At 42.1% G+C, this 26,286-nt stretch overlaps 1 protein-coding gene across 1 annotated transcript in view; it reads left to right on the top strand.

The window, feature by feature from the left end:
• Ankfn1 (ankyrin repeat and fibronectin type III domain containing 1) overlaps positions 1-26,286 on the top strand; it is a 145,147-nt gene that overhangs the window by 15,445 nt on the left and 103,416 nt on the right. Inside the window, exons 4-5 of the mRNA XM_027426279.2 lie at positions 16,057-16,251; positions 17,595-17,708. Coding sequence (XP_027282080.1) covers positions 16,057-16,251; positions 17,595-17,708 — 309 coding nt within the window. The remainder of the gene's footprint in view (positions 1-16,056; positions 16,252-17,594; positions 17,709-26,286) is intronic.

The following is a 26,286-nucleotide window of genomic DNA, read 5'->3' as shown; positions in this document are numbered from 1 at the left end:
CAGTCAAGGGGCTACTTTAATGAATGGTCAATGGAACAGGTGTCAGTTGATGAGACTAGCAGGACAGTACGATTGACCAGAGACAGATGTCAGATAGATGATAGACAGATAATGTAGACAGATAGATGGATGGTAGATGATAGTAGATAGGCAATGATAGACAGAAACATACACAGACAGCATAGATGATTGACAGATGATATACATGATAAATCGTTGATGAGCAGCATAGAGATACATTATAGAGATGATAGGTTATTGATAGGTTGAAAGATAACAGATAGAGATACAGAGACAGAATTCATACACCACAAAATTCACTCATTAAAAAAAAAGTAATGTTCTTAAGTAATGAAGAACCAGGTAACCACCACCCACCATAATCATTTAAGAACTTCTTTATCCCCCTATAAAAATCCCACTCCCTCCACTTCTTACTCTTTGACCCCCTCACCATTCCTAGCCCTAGGAGAAATCAATAGCCATTTTGTGTTGCTGCTGTTTTCACCAATTTGTCTCTTCTGACTTTTCACACAATGGAATCATATGCAATGTGATTAGCTAGGGTGCTATTCTGAGTACTTTATACATATTGAGACCTTCAGACTTTACAGCATCATGACATCAGAGCTTACATTCCCCTTGGTGCAAACTCTTTGATCCAGCAACCACATGTTCTATAGACAACTCACCAAACCGTTGTTTCACTCACACTGATTCACTTACTTCCGAGAGGTGGGCCCTGGAAGACCTGAAAGACCAGAGGAAGCTCAAACATGATTAGAGGTCATATCTCAGCTGCCAGATATCATAAACTACCACCACCCAGAGACTAGGTACAGAGACAGACACTCGTATTAGAACACTATTTCAAAAAAATCTAAGCTTACCAAGCCCATGTCAAAGAGCATGAGGAGTAGTGGGGGATGGGGGCTCTTCAGAAGAACTGCCTGCTCAGGGGGCTGCTCCTTCTTAGCAAAATTTGAATATTCAGATGGATAGTTTAAAAAAATAAAGGAAGACTAAGCTGGGAGGGATCTCTGCTACCTTTCTGATTCATTTGCAATAATGTCTGGCCTCAAGATTCAGCAAGACAGGGGTGGAGAGAGAATTAAAGGTTTGGACACAGTGTGCAGACTAAGCCCCCATTCTATAGAAACAAGGGGACTATTCATGTAGATGTTACCACTCCTTGTACCCTGAGCTGGATGAAACATTAGTCCTCCTCACCTGAGACTCTGCAGAAGTGTGCATTTTCTCCGTGAACTCTAAGACTCCCAATGTGCCCAAGCCCTTCCATTTATAATTCAGTTTTCATAGAAGTGCTCATGCACTCGGCTGGGAATATGGTTGTTAGCAGAGTACCTATGTAGCATGAGCAAAGCCCTGGCTTCAAACCTCAGCACCCACCGCAGAAACAGCATGGTAGTATATGCCAGCAATCCCAGCACTTGGGAGGTGTGGGCACAGGGATCTGAAGTTCAAGGTCATGCTTGGCAAGAAAGCAAGTTCAGTGTAACCTGAGCCATAAGAATCAGTATTCAAGTACCAACTATCTGGTAAACTAAAACCAAATATGCTAAAGATTATGGATTTTCCTTGCTTTCACTGGGATGATGACTCTATTGTTATAAGAAGGTTGCAAAAAGAGGAACAGTAAGCTAAAATGGTTAGACTCTAGGAATAGGAATACCTTAGTTACCTTGGCCACCCAAAAAAACAAAATGACATCTGCAGACTCAAACATATGCAAAATGACAAAGAAATATTGGCTGAGTGTTCTTGAGGTCCCTGTATGCATTACTCCTGAGTTTTAGCACTAATCTTTCTGCATATTGTTAAATCAGTGTTCAAGATGACTTACATATGTTTATGGAAAGGTAGGTGACTGTGTTATTTAGATTTTCTACTGCTGTGATAAAAATCCATGACCAAAAGCAACTTGGGGAAGAAAGTTTATTTTAATTTGCAGTTCCACTTCATAGTCCATTATTGGGGCAGAAACTCAAGGCAGGAACCTGGAGGCAGGAACTGAAGCAGAAGCCATGGAGGAATGCCTCTTACTGGCTTGATCCTTGTGGCTTACTCAGCCTGCTTTCTTATAACAGCCAGGACCACCAGCACAGAGTGATGCTGCCCACAGTGAGCTGGGTCCTCTCAAATCAATCGTCAATCAAGAAAATGCCCCCACAGGCTTGCCCACAGGCCAATCTGATGGGAACATTTCTCAGTTGAGATTCTCTCTTCCCAAATAACTCTAACCTATGTCAGATTGACATTAAGCTAGTCATCACACTGGTCTAAGGTTACTAAGTAAGCAAACAGATGTCGGTGACACAAGCCCAAGTCCATTGGATGCTAGTCCTGAGATCCTTCTACACATATGCATTGTCTTTCTGAATATCCACCATGGAGGGTGGTGGCCCTTGTGCTCCTGTATCTTTCCTTTCAAGCTATTCGATGAAATCCTGCAGTGTGTTTATTTGTTCTCTTTGGAGCACTAGGGAGCCATTTGTGTTGGATACAGGCAGGATAGAAGAACACAATGTCTGCAGGAATTTTAAATTCACTTTCTAGATCAAGTACAAAAGAAATAGGATTGCTTCTGTCCAGGAGTATGAGGTTTCCTGGGAGAAAACCTGCCGCCTGCTGTCTATAACCAGAGGCAAACACCTGCTACAAACTGCTCCCAAGCTGCAAAGGCATGACTTTAGAGAAGAAAAAATATCACAACAAAGTCTTAAATTCTTAGAATGCTTTGCATACACAAAAATGCTGTTGCTTGCTGAAGAGATGGCTCATTCAATAAAATGTATGGAGGCCTGAATTTGAATCTAAGAACCCCCAAAATGAGGCCAGGAACAACACTGCTACTTTCAGCACCAGGAGGAGGCATAGACTGGCAGATCCCTGGGGTTCACTGGCAACCAGCCTAGATAGACTATTTGATGAGCTCCGGGCCAATGAGACACCGTTTCTCAAAAAAAATAAGGTGGAAATCACCCAAAGAATGAAGCCCAATGAAGTTTACCTCTGTACCACCCCCCCCAAGACATGCACACAACAACACAATTACTTCCACACATCACACACACTCACATACACAAACAGGCACCTTTTCATACTCATGCACTCACTTATACTAAAATAATGCTTGTCTTGACATCACCTCACTTGACCCTCACAATTGACTTGTAAGGTAGGAGGTATTTTTCTCATTATCTATGAGGAAACTGGGAAGAAGAAAAGTCAAACCATCCACCTAGCATTACTAAGCTAATATGGTAGAGCCAGGATCTGAACCCAGACCTAACTTTCACAGTGCCTAGCTATTACACAGCAGATGTTCAACTCTTTCCCCCACTTTCTCTCCATCTGCTTTCCTAGTGACTGCCCACTATTTCCCAGGACAGTCTGAGGTCCCCAATAGAGTTTGTTTCCTTCCTTCTCTTCCCTGAGTAGATTTCTTCTCAAAACTAGCCCTATACTCTTTTAGCTTTGCCAACCAGGAATCCCAACATGATTCGGAAGAAAGCCTTGTATGCTTTGTCCCATTTCTTAGCAGGAATCACAACATGGTTGCATTCAGTATTTATTTCTAAAGTCATGGACCCTGAATTACAGAGCATGGATTGACAGGCAGCCATATACTTCTCCGCATGTAGAGGGCAAGTCCCAGAGGTTGCCAGTCAAAACTACATTCCATGGCCTAACCAGGAGATGAATCTACTATCTATTCAGCAATTATTCTCTGCTCCTCCCACCTTTAAGCAATTGTCGCAAAATAGAGTTGTACTATTACTATACGTTTAAGACCCCAGTGGATCCTTAAAACTACGGATAACATCACGTATGTATGTGTGTCCATCACTATATTCAGCTCTATATGTAACTACATATAAATGTTTCCCCTATACATATACAGTAAAAGATTACTCACCACTAGTAATAAAATACAGCAATTTAATATTATTACTCTCTCACTTTGGGAACACTATTAAATAAAATAAATACTATTTTTGAGCTCCAGGACTGCAATGTCACGGAGGTTGTTCTGATTCTTGGAGATGGCTACTTTAATGACTAATGGGTGGGTAACATATACAGCGTGGACACAGCCTGGATACCATGGACAAAGAGATGATTCACACCCCAGGGGGTATGAAGGAGGACAGCCCTAGATTGGATCATGCTACCCAGAACTGAGTGCAATTAAAGCCTCATGAATTGTTTATTTGGGGGAATTTTCACTGAATATGTTTGGCCCACAGTTGGCTGTGAGTAACTGAAACTGTGGAAAGTGAAACTCAGTTTTTCTCAGGGGAGCTACTGTAACACTCACTCCTGCTGAGGAAAACATTGGCTGTTACTAAAAGGGCATCCCACATGTTCCCCTGCAGCTTGGAAGAGCCTAGGATACAGGCCAGAACCTGGAAGGACTGCTGCTGGGGACCACCCCAAGCACAGGAACCACAGAGCTTTTGCTCTGGGCATTGATAGCTTTTCAGTAGCTAAGAATCAGCAGCTGTTATCTGAGAAAGCCTTGCTATCCTTATATATAAAAGCCCCAACCAAGCTCCTCTCTCTGCCTACCCTTACCATACCCTGCTCCACCCACTAATCACAGCCCAACAGTCATAGAGGCAGGGTTACTGCGCCATCGGTGAGAGGCTTCCCAATCTGAGGCTGCCATGAAGGTGGTACTGAAAGCCTGCCAACACCAGTCCTAAAAACACCAGTTCCTTTGGATTCCTGCCATGCACAGATCTGGCCACACTTACGGATATTTGCCTCATCTTTTAGTCCCAGCACCAAAGACATACTAGATATTCGGAAAACTTCGAGAGAAATTTCAGTCTCCTGACACCCCCATCTATAGGAGGAAGGGATAGAAATTTCTCAGGAACTTATACTGTAGGGGTACTTTGGGTTGCTTTTTCTCCTGTGATTTTTCTAGGCACAGTTGCAGTTTGATCATCAGGGTGCCTGGCTAGCATTCATTGTTCACTGTCTAAAGACGTGGACCAGCAAAATTGGGGGACGCTCCTCACTGTGAATTTTTCTTCCTCTCCCCTTGACTTGCATCTTCTGGTCTTTCCAGAACCCTCCAGGCTGCTGCACAGTGAGCACCTCCCACACCTTCTCTCAGAAGCTGCCCTGTGCCAGCCAGGACCTTTATGCAATCCCAGCAGCACAGAGCCACTGTCACCTGCAGACAGTCCAGACCCCTGTGCCGCAATCCCAGCACACAGGGTGTGCCTCTCGTTTCTGCTATAGTCAGGAGTCTGTGCTTGTGCTGAGAACGGTGCAGGCTGTGTCTGAGAGGTGTGACTATAAACTAATGAGGTTGGCTTTGTGTAAACAGCCGCAGCAGAAAGTCTGCAACCCAAGCCAATGTTAGTCTTTCCCGGGGCCCCCCTGGGAGACCCCACGCTCACTCCACTAGCGCTGCCACTGCTCAAAACACTTTTGGGATTGTCTTCAGAGCTCGTGCATGAGAAAACCAGACTTGTTGATTAGTCACACCTGATTTTTGTTCCAAAACAGCGTTGCCCAGCGTCATTGCTTTCCATGTGCCCCGGACTGGGCAATTCTCAAACGACACAGACTTTCTGCCATTAAGAATATGGGAAAATGAACCAGAAATGGATCTCGTGTATGAGACACATATTCTTATCTGCCTCGTTAAAAAGGGTATAAATCCTCACTGAGACTTACAATGATGTTCCTCAAAGCTTGCCTCCTACAGTATGTCACTTCTGTCCCTTGTGTATGCCACACTATCTTGCCACAGGGACTTTGTGCTAGATGTCCACTCTACTTCAGAAGCTTGAAGGCTTTGAACCTCAGTCACTACATGTTCAACATCTTAATATCCATTTTCCAAATGAAGGCAAGGACTTCAACAATGACAGCTTCCTTCTCTTACTTCAAAATATTTGATTGACAGCTAAAATGTGATCACCTTCAAAGCATCAGAGCTTGATATTTGTATACACTGCAGAATAATTACCAAATTAATTAGTGCATTCAACATCATTCATGTTGTATCTGAGATCCCCCAGACCGTGTTAATCTTCCCTAACTGGAAGTTTACACCCTTTAATATACTTCTCCAAGCCCCCAGTGCCTGGCAACCCTCCTTCTGCTCTCTAAGTCTGTGAATTGGACATTTTAAGGCTCACATACATGCGTAATCTTGTGGTTTGTCTTTTTGTGTTCTGGCTTCTCTAGGCTCATCCATATTCTTGCAAATAGCAGGATTTCCTTTCCTTGAGAGTTATCTTTTGCTTTAAATTTTAAGTATACCCCATATAGGACATTACAGATAATGTTTAACAATGTCTTTGACCACCTTTAACAATGCCTGTGTGTGCATAGGTTCCTACCAAATTCCCAACATTCCCGTTGCTATCAGTTCAGAAGGTATCCATACTTCTCTTCATTCAACACACATTCACCATCACACAATGAAAGATAACTACCAGAGATGGCACATTTAAACCAAACCCTTAGCACAAGCTAAAAATAAAATATCTGGACTGAAGGAGTTCTGGTTTCAAATTCCACATCTCATACTTAGTAAGAAAAATATTTAGCCTCTTCATGCCTCCGTTTCTTTATCTGTAAGATGGGTATAATCTTATGTTAGTTATTATCTATATCACTAGGTATTACATCTTTGCAAATGATGACATTCATCTCAGTTTCTATGAATTAGATGTGTGGGATTAGATTTAGCTGAAAGGATGTTCAGGGCATCCATACAATGGCTATCACCTTGCACTGAGTTATAGGATTTGCTCCATTGCTCACTTAGATTCATAGCTGGCAAGAGCACTGCATCCCTGGCTACATGGGCCTCACTGTGAGACATATTGTTGGCATGGCAGGTGTCTTTCCTAAGTGATAAGGTTCTGAGAAGGTGAGAAAGATCAACCAAGGCAGAAAGAAGTGTCCTTTGCCACCTAATCTCAGATGTGGCATGCTATTGTGACCAACTTTGCACAGTGTGTATGTGGAAGAATGGCTAGAGAGAGCAAAGGTAAATGCATGTTACTGGAAGGCTGACTGTTAGATCATCAATCTAAGAACGTTATAAATTCAATGGAATAGTACCTTTCAAGTACTTCTCTCATGCCCTGGCATGTTGTAAACACCCCTGACGCCCCAAAACTGTCATTCAATATAATGCTCAAGAAAAAAAAAACCAGGAACTTCTGGAAAAGAATTTAAATATTTACCATCTGCCACACAGTTTCTGCAGCAAAATAAAAGGACCAACACATGGATTGTATATACTGATAACCCAATACCACACTTTTCAAAGTTTGTAGAACTGTGCTACAAAACCACACTGTGCAACATAGAAATCATTAGCCATGTGCAACTTGCAATCTCTTAAAATATGGAACAGAATGGAAGCTCCAGAATGAGCCCACACTCTACAACCCACTGATTCTTAACAAGGATGCCAAGAATATATCAATAAGTGTGGGGGGTGGGAATTGACCTTTTTAGCAGGTGCGTTGGATACCCCCAAGCACGAAAATGAAATCAGACTCCTACTCCACACCATATACAGATCAGCACAAAACGTATTAATGAAGGGGGAAATCCTTCTGTGTATATGTTTGTCTTATTGGTTGATAAAGTACTGTTGGCCAATAGGAAAGCAAGATAGGTGGGATTAAGAGTCAAGGAGGATTCTGGGAAATGTAGTAAAGATATCCAGGCAGGAAGTGACATAGCAGGCAGACTCAGAATATAAGCAGGGACAAGAAGGAAATCATCCTCTTGCTCTTCTTCTTCTTGCTCTCTTCTCTACGGAACCGCCATGTAACCCCAGGAATAGGACGCCAGCGGAAGGTTTCCTCACTAAGATAAGTCTTATAAAATATATAGATTTATGATAATTAATACTGAGCTAGCATATAAGAAATCCTAGTCAATTGGCCAACAGCATTGTAAACTAATATTAAGTCTCTGTGTGTTATTCTGGGCACCCACGTGGCGGTGGGGCTTGGGCAGCTTTGGTGGAAAGACTTATCATTACATATTAAAGTCCTAAATATGAGACTAAACTATGAACTTACAAATAAAGGCAAAGAGGGAAAACTCCATGGTGTTGGTCTGGACAATGACTTATTGGATTTGGCCCCAAAAGCACAAGTAACAAAAAACAAAAATAGGTAAGGGAACAACATCAAACTGAAAAGCCATTGGATAATAATGACAACTTGAAGAAATAAGCAGGGATGGGAGATATCTACAAGCATACATCTAACGAGGGTGGGGGGTGGTCAAGGCCCAAAATAGGGAAGAAATTCAAATAAATTTTTAAAAAGTTAAGAATTGGGCAAGACTCCTGAGCAGACAGACTCAAGAGAAGATGTACAACGACCAACAGGAATGTGGAGACATTCGCAACATTAACCTTAGAGAAATTCAAGTAAAAGACCACAGCAAGATACAATTTTACACTTGTCACAACGGCTTTTCTAAAAAGACAAAAGAATAAGTGTTGGTGAAGATGTGGGAAGGGAACCTTTTATGCTGTTTGGTGGGGATGGAAGTTGGTATAAACAATTTGGAAACTATATGGCATTTCCTCTAACAACTAAAAATAACTCTAAGGATGTGGCCCACTGGCAGAGCACATGCTTAGCATATGTGATGTCCTGGGTTTGTTACTTGGCTTAAATAAAAAAAAAGCACTAAAAATAGTATTATCATATGATGCAACAATCCCACTTCTGGGTATTTACCCCAAAGATTTGGAATCATTGTCAAACAGAATCCATACCCCCAGATCCACTGCCGCACTGTTCACAGCAGCCAAGCTGTGGAAGGAACCTGGGTGTCCATCAGCAGCTAGGCCGATGAGGGAAATGTGGTATGGACACACAGTGAAATACCGCTTTGTCTTGATGAGAAAGGAAATTCTGCCATTTGTGACCACATGGATGCAATTGGAGAGCCTTAGACTGAGTGAAGTAGTCAGGCACGGAAAGACAAATACCATATGATCTGACTTGTTCAGGGAACCTGAAGCAGCCAGACTCACAGCAACAGAGAAGAAAGAGGGGGTTACAGAGGCTGGAGGGAGGGGGATGGAGAGGTAATAGCCAAACGACAGAAAATCTCAGTTTAACAGAGGACAGTGTTTTCAATCTGTCTCCCATACAGTTAATTATATTGTACACTTAAATTTTTCTAAGATGATACATTTTAGACATCATCATCACCAAAAGTAAAGCTCTCAAGTGATGCATATGCTTTAATTAGCTTAATTTCATATCGCATTAATAAATCACAGAATCACCTCATGCCCTATTAATGTATATGCTTACAAATTGCCAATTGTCAATAAAACAAAATATATTTTTAAAAATGGATATAGCCCAAATTAAAAAGCATTAGAAAAAAATAAGTTCATACTGGCTTTCAGAGGCTTAGTACAAAGACAAAGGGCTATAAAATGCCTAGTTTTGCACTGGTTACACGTGGAAATGATAACATGTTGGGCATGTTGAGTTAGCTGTAATAACATTTTTAAACTAATCTCCCGTTTTTAATGTTAGTGAGAGGAAATTTTCCTACGTGGCTTAGACTCTATGGTTGTGAACAGCGTGAAGACCGGCTTCAGAAGATGTGGTCATCATACTCACACCTGATCTGGACTCCCTAAGTAACCTGGCAAAAACATAGAGTGTTTGCTTTCTCTCATTGAACTGAGCTAGCCATGGGTGTGAGGGCGCCCTCTTCCTTATTAAAGCTGCCCCCTTAAGGCTTCACCAGCTACTTGACTTGTATAAGGGAGACTCTGCAGAGCCACATACAGGGAGGCAACAGAGAGGGACACTCCCGAGCCCTTGCCCAGGACTAAAAATGTCCTGTAGCAGTTAATACAAAACCATCACTTGGTCTCTGCAACCTTTGCAGCTGGACTCTTATAGACTTCACAGCTAAAACCCAAGAGAAGCCCAAATGGACTTTGAGTCCAGGCTCTCAACAACACAAGCAGATTGGACCTGAATACTGAATCTCTCTACTGTAAGAGTTTCTTTAATTTCATACATTGAATCACTAAAACACCGGTGCCTTACTTCTCTTGGCATTACTACCTTAAACGAGTTAGCAGCAGAATTGTTAGAAGGTTGTGGGTTTATGATCAGCAAAGATCTTATGATCTTATGAACTGCCCTTCTTGGTTGCCCAGAGGATATTGGCTCTCAGTGCAAGGTTTATACCAAAGTGACCTCATTTCTCCTTTGAAATAACAGATAGCATTTACTTTGACATCATTTATGAGTGTGTTAGGTTTCTAAAAAGTAGCTGGAATAGACTTTTTTTTAAAGATCTGGAACAAGAGATTTGTTTTTTTTTTCCTCAGTGGAAAAATACCAAGTTATTTCATAAGAAAAAATTTGGGCTTGTTTTTTGTGCGCTTCTAAAAATCAACAGGAGTAATAGTATTAAAAAACCTGTGTAAAGCCGGGCGTTGGTGGCTCACGCCTTTAATCCCAGCACTTGGGAGGCAGAGGCAGGAGGATCTCTGTGAGTTCGAGGCCAGCCTGGCAACCTAGTCTCCAGAGAGAGTGCCAGGATAGACTCCAGAGCTACACAGAGAAACCCTGTCTCAAAAAAAAAAAAAAAAAAAAAAACTGTGTGGAGATTATCATTAACTCAGCATGGTTTGTGAGGTAGACACCATTGTTACACTAGTTTTCAGGTAGGAGCTTTGGGTTAAACATGGCAGAGTGACTGGCTAAGACCATACACTGTTGGGTTTTGTTTGTTTGTTTAGACTAAAAGCAAGTTTGACTTGATAAACAGTTCCAGGCATATGCACAATTCGACGAAATACAAAACTACTTCAGAAAGACAATTTGTTTTATGTGCTTACATCCAGTACATTAACAAACAAATCAAAGAATTCAGAAGCCAAGACCTGTGTTGACCTTTTCTTCTACTGAGGGTGCTGCTGTTCAACGTCTAGTCACCACCGATCATCAGCCACAACAGTAAGCAAACAGCCAGAGCTAAGGCAAGAGGGAGCAAACTTACTCACACTAAGGCCAGCATGTAGGCAAAGGAGGTAGCCTGTGGATATTTGTGGTGTCTGAGATCTGGGAATACAATTAGAAGATGTAGGACCATGTCAGCTGAAAAAAAAAAAAGACAGTCAAATGTGGAATGGGGAGCAATAGTGATACTAGTGCCAGTGCTCATGTGTTTTATTTAAAAATGCACAGCTTGTCTACATGTCCCTCAACCAAAGATTGGATAAAGAAAATGTACATTTAAAGAATGGAGTATTACTCAGCTGTTACAAAAAAAAATGACATCATGATATTTGCAGGCAAATGCATGGAACTAGGAAAAAAATCATCCTGAGTGAGGTAGCCCAGACCCAGAAAGACAGCATGGTATATACTCACGTATAAGTGGATATTTGCTGTACAGTCAAAGATAATCATGCTATAATCCACAGACTCAGAAAGGCTAAGTAACAAGGAGGACACGTGAATCTCTGTAGGACCACACATCTCTTAAGGATGCCACATGATCTCTAGGATCCCAAGGCACCTTCGAGCATTAGCTCCATTCTTGAAAATAACCATTTACAAAGTGTATTTCTGCTGAAGACAAGGACACTCCTTCCGATTCAGAGCTTCTTGGGGATGAATGACACTGCCTTTGCAAGCAGTGACCTTGCATGGCAAAAAAAATGGCACAAGGCTGGGGATGCATCCAACCTGGGATAAAGATCCTTCTAACACTGAGATGAAGTGACTGTCTTAGTTAGATACTTGTTTATCTCATCAATAAGGAAGAGGAAAATGACAACAATAAAAAAAGATGTTAAATTGCAAAAGCGCCAATCACCATTTAAAGGAAATGTACTCATTTTTACAAGAAAAATCAAAACCTCAATTAAAATTAAAATTAGGGGCCGGAGAGATGGCTCAGTGGTTAAGAGTGATTGCTGCTCAGGCAGAGGACCTGAGTTGAGTTGCCAGTGCCAATATCATCGGGGTGGCTCACAACTGCCTTTAGCTCTATCCCCAAGGCATCCTGTGCCTACAGATACATGCTCACACAGAGACAACATAATTAAAAACAAGACTTTAAAATTTTCAAATTAACCTGCATGTCACCCTCATTCATTCATATTTTCAAACTTTATGTAACTGTCAGCCAGGCCCCGTTCAACAGCTGTGGGGGGAGAGTAAAATAATGAAATAGTTAAAGATCTGTAGTCCCTAAGCTAGATTCCAGCGCTAGACAAAGTCCATTCAGCCCATCACTATTTATCTCAGGATTTAAACAGTAACCCTAATTGTATTCTTTGAACACAAAGTTCCAGCCCCACCTCCCACCCCCATCCCATAGTTAATTAGCTGGGCAGGTCTTATAACAAATTCCCACTCTGAAGCACTGGGTGGTAGAAATACTGTTGATAATTAAACACCACAATAGCAGGGAGCCTGTTTCAGGGGCCGTGAAGTGGTCTTGCCCCAGCCGGACGGCTTGCCACACACCCACAGACCCTCTATTGTGCTGGCTATGGCTGCTCAGAGGGACAGTCGCTGGGCTGCAGGAGGGACCAACTGCTAGGAGAAAGAAAAAGCTAACACTTGCAGAGGTCAGTAGTGCTGAACTGAGGAAGAAAAGAGCCCATGGGCAAAAGTGAAAGTGGAATAGGGAGACCTGAGACAGGAGCAGTGGATGGGCAGAGAACGAGTGTGCTAATTACAAACTGACTCTAAAGCTGCAATATATAAATAATAAACTGATTCATACTCCATTTGGTTTAGAGAAGATTTCTCTGAGTTCTTGGAGGTGTTTAAGAAGACTGTGACTAAGCCATCCTGCTTCCCTGATTGATTTTCAGCTCCTTCGCCTTTAAAATAAGGAGAGTAAAGAGGTTCCCATTCTGAAGTCAAACAAACAAACAAACAAAAGTCCCCAGAGCTATTTCCAAGGTGCCAAAACCTACCCTATCACACTTCCTCTCATGATCAAATTACCCAACCCAATATAATTATCATATTCACTTGCTTTTGCCTAAAGTAAATTAACCCAGTTAGGTAGATTATCTCATCTGAACAGGCGCTACTATTGGCAGTTAAATGGGTCATTAATAATAGGCAGAAACATGGCTGTTTTATAAGTCAGCTGGTTTGGTAGCACAAAAAAAAATCTTTCAAAGGAGTGTTTTACTAAGCTATTAAAAAATCCATAGGAAAAAAATATAAAGATCTGCCTGGTGAGATGGTTGGAGAACACAGGCTGAGCCAGTGCCTTTGAGATCTGCCCTTGCAATTACCTGTAACAACAGAGGCCAGTGAGCAGTCTTAGAGACACCTGGGGCTGAATCTGGGAGAAAAAAAAAAAAAAAGATTTCAAAATACTTTTTCTTTTTCAAAAACACAAATCTTCAGTTTTGGGATTCCCCCCCAACCCGCCACTCCCCTCCATAATAAACACATCTCTCATTTCTAAACAATATGTTCTCATTCAGTTCTGCACGTAGAGTCCAGTGTTCTAAATAAACACCTACACTTGGGTAGTGTGGCTCCAGGAACGCCCTCCATCCCTGCCGTACCCATCATCACCACTATACCCCGAAGCAGCAGAACAGCCCCATTTTGCAGAGCACTGGGTTGTAGTCCCTCCGGGACCATGCACCTGGCTGGGAAAGTTGAAGGTGCACTCCTGGTAGACTCTCGGGAGGGCAAAACTACTCTATGGTGAGGAAGAAGACTGAAGCCTAGGAGGAGCAGGGGGTGCAGAAGTAAAAACATCTTCTGCTAGGGAAAGCAGGGAAAACAGCAGTGGGGAAAGGGGAGCCACTCACAGACCTCAAGAGAAGCTGTCCATCTGAAATGCCACCTGGAATTCCCACCCATAATAACGGTTGTGGATATAAAAATTAATAGGGGGGATTTCATAGTATTAGAAAAATTTATTTTTATAAACCATGTGTCTATCACCCAAGTGTTGACGCATGCATGCAATTCAAACACCAGGCTTACAATAAAAGGCCCACTGAATAACTTAACGAGGACAATTCCTCCATTTTCTCTATAATTTAGAGTGGAAGAAGGAGGGGGCAGTGGGGAGAGGGTGCAGTTACTGGGTCAATTAATCAACCTGAAAACGGTGACACAAACTCTGACGCCTAACCTATGTCTAAAAATACACAAATGTATACGAATTTGTTTTAAACTGTCAATGCCTATATTTAGGGCCTTCCCAGCAAGCCTATAATGAGACTGTGTTTGAGGGCTTCAGTCATAGCAGACTCTACCATTAATCTGAAGTTAGTTAAATTAACAGCATTTAGTACTGCCTTGTCAGTCTTAACTGCTCCAGGAAATTGCACCTTGAGGCTACTAATATTGCCAATTTTTCCACTGGAGTATGTGCTCATGTATGTGTGTGTGTGTGCATTTTTCCTCCAGGACCTCCCTATTCATACACTGTCATGGCCCTCACTACATCCCCCAGCACTTATATTATCATTTATTCTGGCCTCCTTTAGCCTCCCTGGGGGATTCTGCACAGCGTAGCTGCTCAGTCAAAGAGTTTTTTAGCTTTCTATTTATTTGTTTATTTTTCTGTCATGGCTCATGACTGAGGCTTTAAAAAAAGAAGTGTGACAGTATTTGGAGTACATGATTGACTGCTACGACAACATTCATTAACCATGCCAAACCTGCAGCAGAACACAGTCCCGGGTGTTCTTACCAGCAGCTCTAAGAAGAAAGAAGAAAAGAAAAAGGAAAAAAAAAAAAAAAAAAAAGACTCAACTAATTTTTCATTGACCTCATCTGTAAATACATTGAGACTGATGGTGCTCGGGGGCAATAATAAATTAGTATTCATTTCCTGTAATTAACGCAGACATGCTTATGAACACAGAGTATCTGAATATACAACCACCTAATTTCCATTTCAAAATACGCCTAGCACATTTTCACTTGAGTTATCTTCATCATATTTCCCATTAATTATAAAGAATGAAATGGGTGGGTTCTGCTTCCCACTCAGGAGAAAGAAATATTGTTTTGGTCACAGGGAGTGTCAAACACATTCTCACAGGGAGTGTCAAACACATTCCAATAACACATCTGCAGACCTTGCCTCTGGCTCGTGTCCCTGTTCCTGTGGTCTTCTGCCACCTTTACAGAATGAGGCTGTCTCCTGTCTTGCCACCAGTTGGGAGGGGCTCCTCAGAAGTGACAGGTGACCACCTAAGCAGACCCCCACATGCAGACCACAGGCAGCAGTCTCACAGTCAAGCACAAGAGCGGGCAGCTTCTACCGCTGGTGCACATCTGACCACATAGGGCAGAGAGAGTAAACAATATGATGTAAGCTAAGTAAGGCTTGGGATATATCAGTAAGATCTAAAGGCAAACCTCTAGTAAGTCTTGCCCTCCAGGGCAGGGATATTTCTGGAGAAGGTGCATTCCTGTAACCAGACCACAATCAAAGATCAGCGTAGGGTCCAGGCATCAGAGCCCACTAGCTCAACTGTGGCACCAGTTTGAGACACTCTATTAGCATCGCACAAGTTGGTTCATACAAATAGAAACCTAAGACACACATGCAAAGTTTTCTCTCTGCTGAGAATAATATGATAAGGGCAGAAAACTTAAACTAGATTCCACCAAAACTATCTTTTTAAGAAAATCAACTTTGGTAGAATGTAATTTGTTCCACAGCCTTCTTGACCTGATGGGGCCTACGTTCCCAAGTGTTGGTCCCTCCAAATGTCAGCAACACAATCATGACTAACTATGCTGGAGGAGCTCACTGGGAAGCATGTGACAAGATGGCCAAAGACAGATGGGAATGTCCTAATTTGTTGAGTTTATCACTAAATATCGAATGTTGGTGTTGGGCCTTGTCATGGTAAGATAGTTGATAAGAAACACAGATTCCACATTCTCAGGAGTTTTTCAAAGACAGAGACACACAGACAGCCTAAAGCCACCATACTTCCTAAGGAGAGCTCTCATCTTGTTCCTTTCCTCCCAGTTGTCAGCCGGGAAAGCCGAGCAATGCACCTCAACACTCTAGTCCAGGAGGCCCAGGACAGGGTGAGTGAGCTGTCTGCCCAGGTGGAGAATGAAGGCTTCACTCTGGACAACACTGAGAAGGAGAAGCAGCTGAAGGCATGGGAGTGGAGGTACCGGCTCTACAGACGCATGAAAACCGGCTTCGAGCATGCCAGTGAGTATGTGCAGAGGGTGGAGACACGGGACATGACTGAGCTTTGGTTAGAAATAGCCAAGCTTTTTTTCTTTCTTTCTTCCTTTCTTTCTTTCTTTCTTCCTTTCTTCTTTTAACTGATTTTTCCTTTCAACTCTCCAGTCCTAGATGGCTGTTGTCAGCCTGTTTGGGGCAAGAGCTCTGGGAGACTGTAAAAGGGTCTTTTGTCTTGCTTGATTTTCTGGCTCCCAATTGGTTCTTGGGCCACAGCCTTGAGCCCTGGGTGCTATTGGCCTCCCTCCACCACGTCCCCACTCATCTAGCACTTGCCACCCGCTATGCCCTAATGCCTAATGACCCAACTGTCTGATGGCCCAAGTGGCTATATTTTGGGATGTGGAGTTGGAAAAATATTTATTTGCCTATTTGTCCAGCTTCTGCTTCAAGTTCAAGTTTAAAGTGTTTTCTGCTCTCTACTGTAATTTTTTTTTAGACAGAGCTATAAACTGAACTTAATACAACAGAGAAAGATAGTCAACTGGCCCATGAATTATGCTTTTATCCAAATTTCCATTCTTTCTACCAGTTGTTTTGATTTGGTTAAGACAGTCCAGGTTAATACCTACTGGCAGTGCAGATGCTGTTGAGTGAAGCCTCTGAAGTAAGAACAGATACAACTCAGATGTTTGTGAGACATTAAACTCTCAGTCTATAAGATTTTATTTTATCCTAGAAGATTTCATTAAAACTAAAATGCACAACTCAAACACTTGCAAAGCACAAACTCTCATTCTAAAAGATTTTATTTAAACAATTAAGAGAATTGAAGTTGAAATTCCAAATGTAAAGAGAAAAGCCAGTTCCATCCTTTAAAAGCCTCTGCCTCAGAGAATGTCCAACCACATGATCTGACTCTGAGAGAGATTTAAGTGCCAGATGCAGGGACTGTGTCAATGGCTCTGTAGGTAAGAACATGTGTTGTGCAAGTGTAAGGACAGGAGTTTGAATCTCTGGCACTCATGTAAAAATCCAGTCATGGTCACACCACAACTCCAGCACTGTGTCAGAATAGGGGGCAGGCAGGAGGATTACTGGACTTTCGGACTGCCAGCCTAGATCTAGATTCAATGAGAGACCCTGTTTCAAGGGAATAAAGTGGAGAGTGATAGAACAAGACATGCTACACCCTCCCCTGAGGCATGCCTCGGGCACGCGCACAGACACACAGACACACAGACCCCAAGGGATAGCTAGCTGGCTCTGCAAACCACGGTCTCCAAAGTGTGTGCTTCCACTGTCCCATGAAGAGGCAGAAATGTTTTTGAAAGGGATTTGAGAAGCTGATGATTTCCCTTCTGTGCTAGGAGCCCCAGAGGTGCCAGCCAATGCCTGTCTCATGGTAACCAGCAGCACGTCACTCACTGTCAGTTTCCAGGAGCCCCTCAGTGTCAATGCGGCTGTAGTGACCAAGTACAAAGGTACTGCACTCCCTGTCTTCTTTCTCTGCTTCTTCCTGGAAAGGTATCTGGCGTGTGGGCATGGATTGTGTGCTTTGTGTGTTTGGTTTCACACTAGTGGGGTTGTTTTTATCCCCTTTACTTTTAAAGTCTAAATACAGCCATGCACATCAATGTGAAGGTTCAGGAAGGTGACTAAGTCAAGTCACAGGTATGTTGAACAGGACCAGGTGGCCATTCCCTCATCGAATGTCTCGTGCATGTCTTCAGCAATCTGTTCTACAGAGCTTAAGGTGGTGATAATTAACATAAGAAAAACATGATATGAGAAGCAAAATAGCTGAAATGTTGGGTATCAATGGGGGGGGGCAGGAAGCATGAAAACTGACCTCTATGCCCCCCGTGACATTTGCTGGGGCCAAAAAAGAAGATGATGGGAAGATGGTGGCATGGTCAGTAAAGTCCCCAAGATGGAGATGGCCTTTAGACCTGGCTTTGAAGGACAAATGAGGGCTAGAGGGGAGATACTGGGGGCAATGTTACAGCTGTCAATGCAAAAGAGTCCTGTAACAATTAGAGGAGGAAAAACACAAAAGGAGTAGGAAGCAATATCTTGGCTCTCCTGGAGCAGTAGAGAGTGGAGAGGGATCGAAACAGAAGCCAGGGAGTTAAGACTTCATGTGATAAACTGTGGAGACCTATTGGATAAGATAGGGACAAGATCACAAAGTAGATGTCTGAAGTGTTGATAGTGTGTATGGGGGAGACAGACATGGATTTTGAATTAAAAAAAAAAAATGAGAGAACTGTTCAAAAGCAAGGACGTGACAGCCTGCACCAGCTACAGCAGCAGCACTGGTGAAGGTCAGGAAAGGCCCAGGGAAGAAGACATGGCAGGATGTAATGAAGCCAGCCAGCCCCAAACACAGGCCCCACATTGTGCTAAGCACTTCTTGAACCTCTGGGTCACTTCTTGGTCCTCACAGGTTATGTCATGAAGCATGTTTTTCCTCACTTTACCCACACCAGGGGTGATAGATTATTGGGTTTTCTTAGGGGCTCAGAAAAGAGCCTGAGTCATTGCATTCTGCCCAGTCTTGAGTGTGGCAAAGGAAAGGTAGTCAGTGGATTTTCTGATTCACAGTAGCATGTGGAGATTCCGTGATGATGCTCTCTACACCTGCTCCATGGTGCTGATCTACAGGAAACTGTGTTCAAGTCTCCACCACTCCCTCTATCTGTGAAACTGTCCACCAAGGGTCCATGTGTTCCTCTCTTCTTCTCAAGAGCATTCAGTACATCTCTGTAGACATGACAGCTTTCTGGGTGTTTGGAACTGTCTGGGCTAAGTTCACTCCATTTGTAATGTTTGAGGTAAGAGATTACAAATGGATTGGCTGGCTGACCACTGGGTTTTCTGTGTCAAAGAGAAGGTGACCTTAGACTACCAAAAGCTGTGCATAGATATAGCCCCTCGGGTGGCTTCCTGATGCCAATTCTTTGAAACAGTCCCCTTTCCTTTTCATTGTCTCTCCTGCCCAGACTGACATTCAGACCCCGGGTCAGCAGACAGTGTTAAACACGGACGATGCCCACTTCTTCTCTCTACCTCTCTCTAGCTCAGAGTTTTGAAGAAAGGTTTCACCACTGCTGCCCAACTTGACATGTCCTTCTTGGGTATGATTAGTGAGCTATCAGAAGGTAATTTACCCAGCTCTTTCATACTTGGTCAAACCCCCAGCCAATTCTATCAGCGTTCCTGTTTCAGCTCTTCCCTCGGGAAGCGCTTGGGTGAGGTGGAAATGGAAGGTTGCAAGGGAACGCTCTGAGTAACTGGAAGGGGTTAATTAGGCGTTATAAATAGAATTGCCTGCTGCCTTGTGAAGCTGGCTTCCTTGTGTTCATTTCGAAGGACACAAATGGAGCCCTTAACCCGACCAACGGCTCTGAAGGGTTATTTAAAGCAGCTGGCGGTCTACTGAGTCCACAGAGACAGATGGGCAGCTTTTAATTCAGGGGTTGAAGTAATTATTTAATTGTGGAAATATTAGGAAAATTACCCTGAGACAAAGATAATTATTTTGTTTGCTTTAAAAAAAAAATAAAAGGAGGCAGTGAAACAATTGAGAAATCCACAGGATGAATGGCAATTATCTAATTGCTTATAGGGAAAAGCTTACCCCTGCAGTGTTTGGGGTTTGGCAAAAAGGCCTCAGTCACCCTACACTCCAGAATTTCTGGGAGCAGCAAAACCTCAGGAATATCTTGACAACTAAATATTTTCCCACTTCATGCTTAAGCCAATGTATATGGGGTGGGAGGTGCCTGGCTCTTTCTATTGCACATCTGTTTACATTCATCAGCATGGTTTTGAGCAATCTGTGGATACACAGAAGTCTTTTGTAGAGCATCTCTTTGGGGGCCTTTTTAAGACCCCAGTGTCATGTACCAGGCCAATTGCCATCTCAGCATGGGAGATGAAAGGTGTCTATTACAGTTTAGAAGGGAGGAGAATGGTCCTCAGCCAAAGCTTCTGGATTCTCCTGTCTGCACTCCCACCAACTGCCACCAACTGGGGCTGATTCTAGGTGTTTCCTCCTCCAATGCAGAGTTGTTGCATCTTTCTATCTCAACTTACCGGTTTACAAAGATCGGCTAGAGTTGTCACAAGTGCCCTGGTGCTTTGGACCATTGCCAGAACACTGTTCCACATTTTCCTCCTCATATCCTTGGGTAATCTGCCTGAACTCCTTGTCTGGAGATGACATGTCTTTTGTTGTTGTTGTTGTTATTGTTTTGTTGTTGTTGTTGTTTTTGCATTTTCAAAATGGTTTTGCTGCTCCTTGCAGGGAATTGGAGATGAGGGAATTGGAGCCTGTGTAGATGTGAGACTGTATCTTGTAACAGGTGCATACACCCTCTGTCTTCTCAACCTCTCAGTCTCTCCCCCCTCTTCCTCTCTCCCATCCCTCCCCAGGCGTGAAGTAGTGACACCTTGTGGCTTTCTAATTACAAGATGCTGCATTGCTGTAGGCACTACAATGTGTGAGCACTTCCATACTTCTAACTATGCTCTTCCCTGGCTTTCTTCTCACCTTGTTTCCTGACAAATTAGAAACCACAGCCTTAGGCTACTATAGTCCTGTAATCCCAGCACTCTGGAGACAAAGGATAAAGGCAGGAGCCTCCAGATTTCAATACCATCCTGGGCTGCACAGTGAGTTCAAGACCAGCCTTCCATATATAGTGAGACTTTGTCTCAAAAAAAAAAAAAGTTTGTGGATACAGCTCAATGGAAGGGTGCTTGCCTGGGATGCATAAAGCTCTGAGTTCAAACTTTAGCACAGAAAAAAAGAAGACTAATGTCTAGCTCTAATCATTGAATTGCTTGGCTGCTCTTCATTTTGTCACATTGCTTTGATGAATCAAGCATTTCCTCTGAAAGAATTTGCCAGCACCTTCTAGGAGCTTATAGCCTATCTGCTGGTGTCTCTACCAACTACCACCTCGGGTTCTTTCTCAGGAGGAAAAGAAGTTAAAGAATATCTGGGGGGAGGGCAGTTCAGTTCAGATTCCAAGAGGGAGTAGTCCACTCTATGCTTACAAAAATCCTTAGCTGATAGTGTCAACAAGTGATTGGGTCATCTTTCCACCAGACAGGAGAAGAACCTAACTTCACAGCCACAAGTGCCCAATGACTGGTATTCCGGTTCCTTTTACTTCTGTTATTTTTTCTCTTGTATCTTGTAGTTTCAAGGGAATTTATCTAACAAGAAATAAGAACATTACATTAAAAATATAATTGTTTTCCATGTTTAATTGAATAATTAATCCGAGCATAAGCATAAAGTTACTATCTTGGTTACTAGAGCAAAGGGCTGCTAGAATGTTGAAAAGATTCCTGACTCGGTGTGGACCATTTGGATTCAGGGAGGGGGAGATGCTATAAAAGGTTTACAGATGAAAGCAATGAAGGAGGGCAGAAAAGATCCACAGCTCGAGGAATTGTTTCCTTTCCTTTTATTTAGGTACATCGGTAAAAAGTGAGTCATGTAACTAAATGTAAGATGGGGCCATATTGAAAGTCCAGTGAGTGAAAGAATGGGGAGACTAGAAACCACTCTGTGCAAGAGCCTTGTGTCTGAGCTATGAAGGCCTCTGGGCCCTCAGTTTTCCTGTTTTCTTTCCCATTGCAGAGGTGTCAGGAACCAGCCAACCTACCCTTCAACAATATAAACTCCTTGAAGTCTCTCCCAAAATAATCTATATTGTAAAGAGTTGTCTTTTTTCTTTTTCTTTCCTTCCTTTTTTTGTATTTTGATCAGTTTTAAAAACCGAAGACTTCAAATAATACAGTGCAAGGCTATATAAAAGAAAGAGTCCTTTGCCTTTCCAGGAATCCCACATCCCTGCCACAAAATCCAACTCTATGACTTTGATGCACTCCCTGCAGACTCTTGCTTGATCTACGCAAGCATGCAGTCATGTGCCACACAATGGATAATGTTTCTGTCAATGGCAGACTGCCCGGACCACAAAGGGCCTAGATGACTCTATCATTCAGAGAGGTAGCTGTTCACACAAAGATGAATCTCTTCAATAACGCCTTCTCAGAATGTATTCCCATGGCTAAGTGACAAATGATTGTATATCCTAAGGCATATAGCTTCCCGATAAATATTGTCACACTATGGCAGTCAACTTCCAGTTACTGACAAAATACCTGAGGGACTCAACTTCAAAGGAGAAAAGATTTATCTGGACTTACAGTTCCAGAGATTTCAGCCCATCGCCATTCAGCTCTGTTATCCGCTCACCTAAAGGAGACTAGGAGGCAGAAGAAAACCAAAGGGAAAGGACTGGGTTCCCAACATTTCTTTCCAGGCCACCCCCATCCCAGTAGCCTTTCTTACTGGTCCTGCCCCCTAAAGATTCTCTCACCTCCTATAGGGTCCATCAGCTCATAAATTCCCCTCACCTCCCAATGCTGCTCTCATCTCTTAAGGGCCCCACACCACTGCCCACTAGTACCACAGGCTGGTGAACAGTCAATTGGAGCATGAACCTTGGATGGTATTTTTAGGCCATAGCCAGGAGTATAGCTTTTCTGCCACTAATGGGCATAGGTTGTTTTGGTTTTTTGTAAACATCTGTTTATTTTTGTGTGTGCATACACACTCATATGCATGCACATGCCACAACAAGTATGTATGTAGAGGATAAAAAATAGCTTTCAGGAGTCAGTTCTCTACCTACACCATGTAGGTCCCAGGGCTCAAACTCAGGTCACGAGGCTTAGTGGCAAAAGCCTTCACTGCTGATCCAGTCCTGTGGGCTGTTTTTGTAAGCTTTTTTTTTTCTAGTAGGTTACAATATTAATATTCATATATGTCTCTATCTTACCTATCTCAGTTGTTTTTCCTTGAATGGCTAACTAGAAGAAGGCTCTATAAATTTATATACACCACCATTTTATTTGTATTTATCTAATACTATCAAGTAACTTTATAGCATATTTTAATATATAGGGAAAATCCCTCCCCCTGCTAATATATTTCAAAACGTCTTTGTTGTTATACATATTTTCTCTTCCAAATGAATTCTAGAATTGGCTTGTCAAATTCAGTTTTTTAAATCTTCCTGGGCTTACATTGTATTCCTAACATGAAGAGACTTCTTATCTATGAGTATGCTCTTCTAATCGGGTTAGATCTATATGTGTTCAGGACAGTATAATGACTTTCTTTCTGTGGGTCTTCAGTATACCCTGTTGGATTTCATGCCTAGTATATTTCACAATATTTGTGACTATTATAAGTAAACTTTATTGTCAGCTTTTCTCTAAGTGGTTATCAGTAGAGTAATAGTAATATTTAAATTTTTAATTGGCAACTTCACTAAAATATCTATAAGCTTACCTTTTTCAGTACATTGCCTGATATCTTATAAGATTTTTACTTATCAAATCTTCAAGAATGATAATTTTTGTCTCTTCATTCCTAGTATTTTTCTTTTAAAAAAAACTCCCTTCATTGAGGATCATCAATTCTAGTTCCCTACTAGATAGGGAGCGCTGGGCAGGGATCACTGGATAGGTAGCACACAACAGGGAGTACTGGACAGGGAGCACTGCATAGGGAGTACTAATTATTTTTCTCTTGTCTCTGCTTTGTATTAGATACAAAGCATATCTAATAGTTTACCATTCAGTATGCTGTCAACTGGGAGGATTCTGGTACCGTTCTCTTGACCAAATTAATGAAGTTTTAATTCATTTCCAGCTTACTCTTTTTATTTTGATTTGCATAAGAAAGAGATGTTAGTTATGCCTCAGTTTTTCTAAAACGCTGATTTCATCTGGAGGAAGACCAGTGGCACAGAGTTCTACAATCGTGACATTTTTAAGCTTCTATAACTTTAGAGCCTTTATTTTTCTAAAAGTGTGTGTTTCTGGTGCCAGAGATATGGCTCAGTGGTTTAGAGCACTGGCTGCTCTTCAAGAGGTCCCAGGGTTATTCCCAGTATCACATGAGAGCTCACAACCATCTGTAACTCCAGACCCAGGGCATCTGACACCCTCTCTGGTCTCTGGGGCACTACACTCATGTGGTGCATAGATATATATGCAGGCTAAACACCCACACAGATAAAATAAATTATCTTTAAAATATATGTATTTCCCTTAGAATAGTTGAATTTGGCTATTTTATTTGTTGTTGGTTGGTTGGTTTCTTAAATCATAACATCGATGTTTTATATTCTATTTTATTAGTATATTTTAAGTTATAACTTTTAATATAAAAGATCAGGGATTAAAAAGATCAGGGATTAAACCATTTTGACTTTGAAAACTGACCCATTCTTGCTCTGGGCTAAAACATAATCACACTAATTTTCTAATGCTTGCACAATTGAGGGACAATAGTCATTCCTGTCTGTTGAAAGCTTGTAGTATGTCTCTTCATAATAAATCATGGCCCACAAGTTTCCATGTCATTGAGGTTTGTATGCTTTCTCGGGAGAGAGAGATGCAAAGGACAGGGGCCACACTCCCAGGGTCAGATGCACTTGACTTTGAAATCCAAGCACTAATTATTGGTCAAGTTTGACCTTTGGCACAATACTTAAAACCTGTTTCTCATTTTTAAAACTGTATTTATTATTGCGTGTGTGTGTGTGTGTGTGTGTGTGTGTGTGTGTGTGTGTGTGTGCTTGTTCATCTATGTGTTCATATGTGTGCGCATAACATGTTGGGTTTCCTCAGAGGATAGAGGGGGTATTGAATCCCCAAGAACTGGAGTTACCCCCGTTCAGTTGTGAGCTACTGGGTGTGGGTGCTGGGAATCGAACCTGGGTCCTGGCAAGAGCAGCAAATCCTCTTCACTGCTGAGCCATCTCTCTAGCCTGTTTTCTCATTTATAGATAAAAAAATTAATAATAGAGTCTTTTTTCCTGTGTGTGTGTGTGTGTGTGTGTGTGTGTGTGTGTGTGTGTGTGCGCGCGCGCGCGTGTGTGTGCGTGTGTGCATCTATATCTGTGTGTTCACATGGATGTGGGGACATGTTGTGTAGGGACATATGTGAGAGGCCAGAGGCTAATGTTAAGTGTCTTCCTTGATTGCGCTCCATTCTATTTTACTGCTGCATGGTCTCTTGCCGAGCCTGGAGCTCTCTAATCAGCTAGTCTAGCTAGTCAGCTTGCCCTCAGAATCCCCTGTCTCATCCTCCTAAGGGCCAGAATTACAGCTGGAGCACCACATCCACCTGGCTTTTATGTGGACTCTAGGGATCTCAACTCTGGTCCTCATGGTTGTGTAGCAAGCATTTTATCCACTGAGCCATCTCTGAAGCCCTATTGTTCTGTTTTTAGTTTTATTATTAGATTAGTTTTTTCTTAATTTGGAAACTTAATTAACTTGCTTTTATTTTATTAAGATTTTTAATACCCTGCACTATTGGGGTCTTGTTCAGAAAGTCCTTTCCTGTGCCAAGGAGTTCAAGCCTATTCCCCACTTTCTCTTCTATCAGATTCAGGGTATCTGGTCTTATGTTAAGGTCCTTGATCCATTTGGCGTTGAGTTTTGTGCAGGGTAATTAATTCTTCTGCAATGCAGCTATCCAATTTGATCAGCACCACTTGTTGTCTGTTGTTGTGTCTATATACAGAATTATGTCTGTATTTTTATTATATTCCATTGATCAATGTATATTTTTACTTCAATGCTATGTTGATCTTATTACTGTAGCTCTATAATACAACTTATAATCCAGGACTGTGATACCTCCAGGAGTTCTTTTATTATTCTAGATTGTTTTAATTATTGTGAGTGTTTGTGTTTCCACATGAAGTTTAAGACATTTTTGTAATTTACGTGAAGAACTGCATTGGAATTCTAGTGGGGTTTGCACTGGATCTGTAGATTGCTTTTCATAAAATGGCTATTTTCACAATATTAATCCTGCCAATTCATGAGCATTGGAGATCTTTCAACCTTTTGATGTCTCTTCAATTTCTTTCTTCAGTTTCTTAAAGATTTTATTATACAAATCTTTCACTTGTTTGGCTAGATGAGTCTTTCACTTGGCCATCCTGACACTGT

The sequence above is a fragment of the Cricetulus griseus genome, chromosome 7 (genome assembly GCF_003668045.3).
Source record: "Cricetulus griseus strain 17A/GY chromosome 7, alternate assembly CriGri-PICRH-1.0, whole genome shotgun sequence".
Lineage (NCBI taxonomy): Eukaryota > Metazoa > Chordata > Mammalia > Rodentia > Cricetidae > Cricetulus > Cricetulus griseus.
Note: the sequence above shows the minus strand (reverse complement) of the source record. Positions and strands in the feature narration are given on the sequence as shown.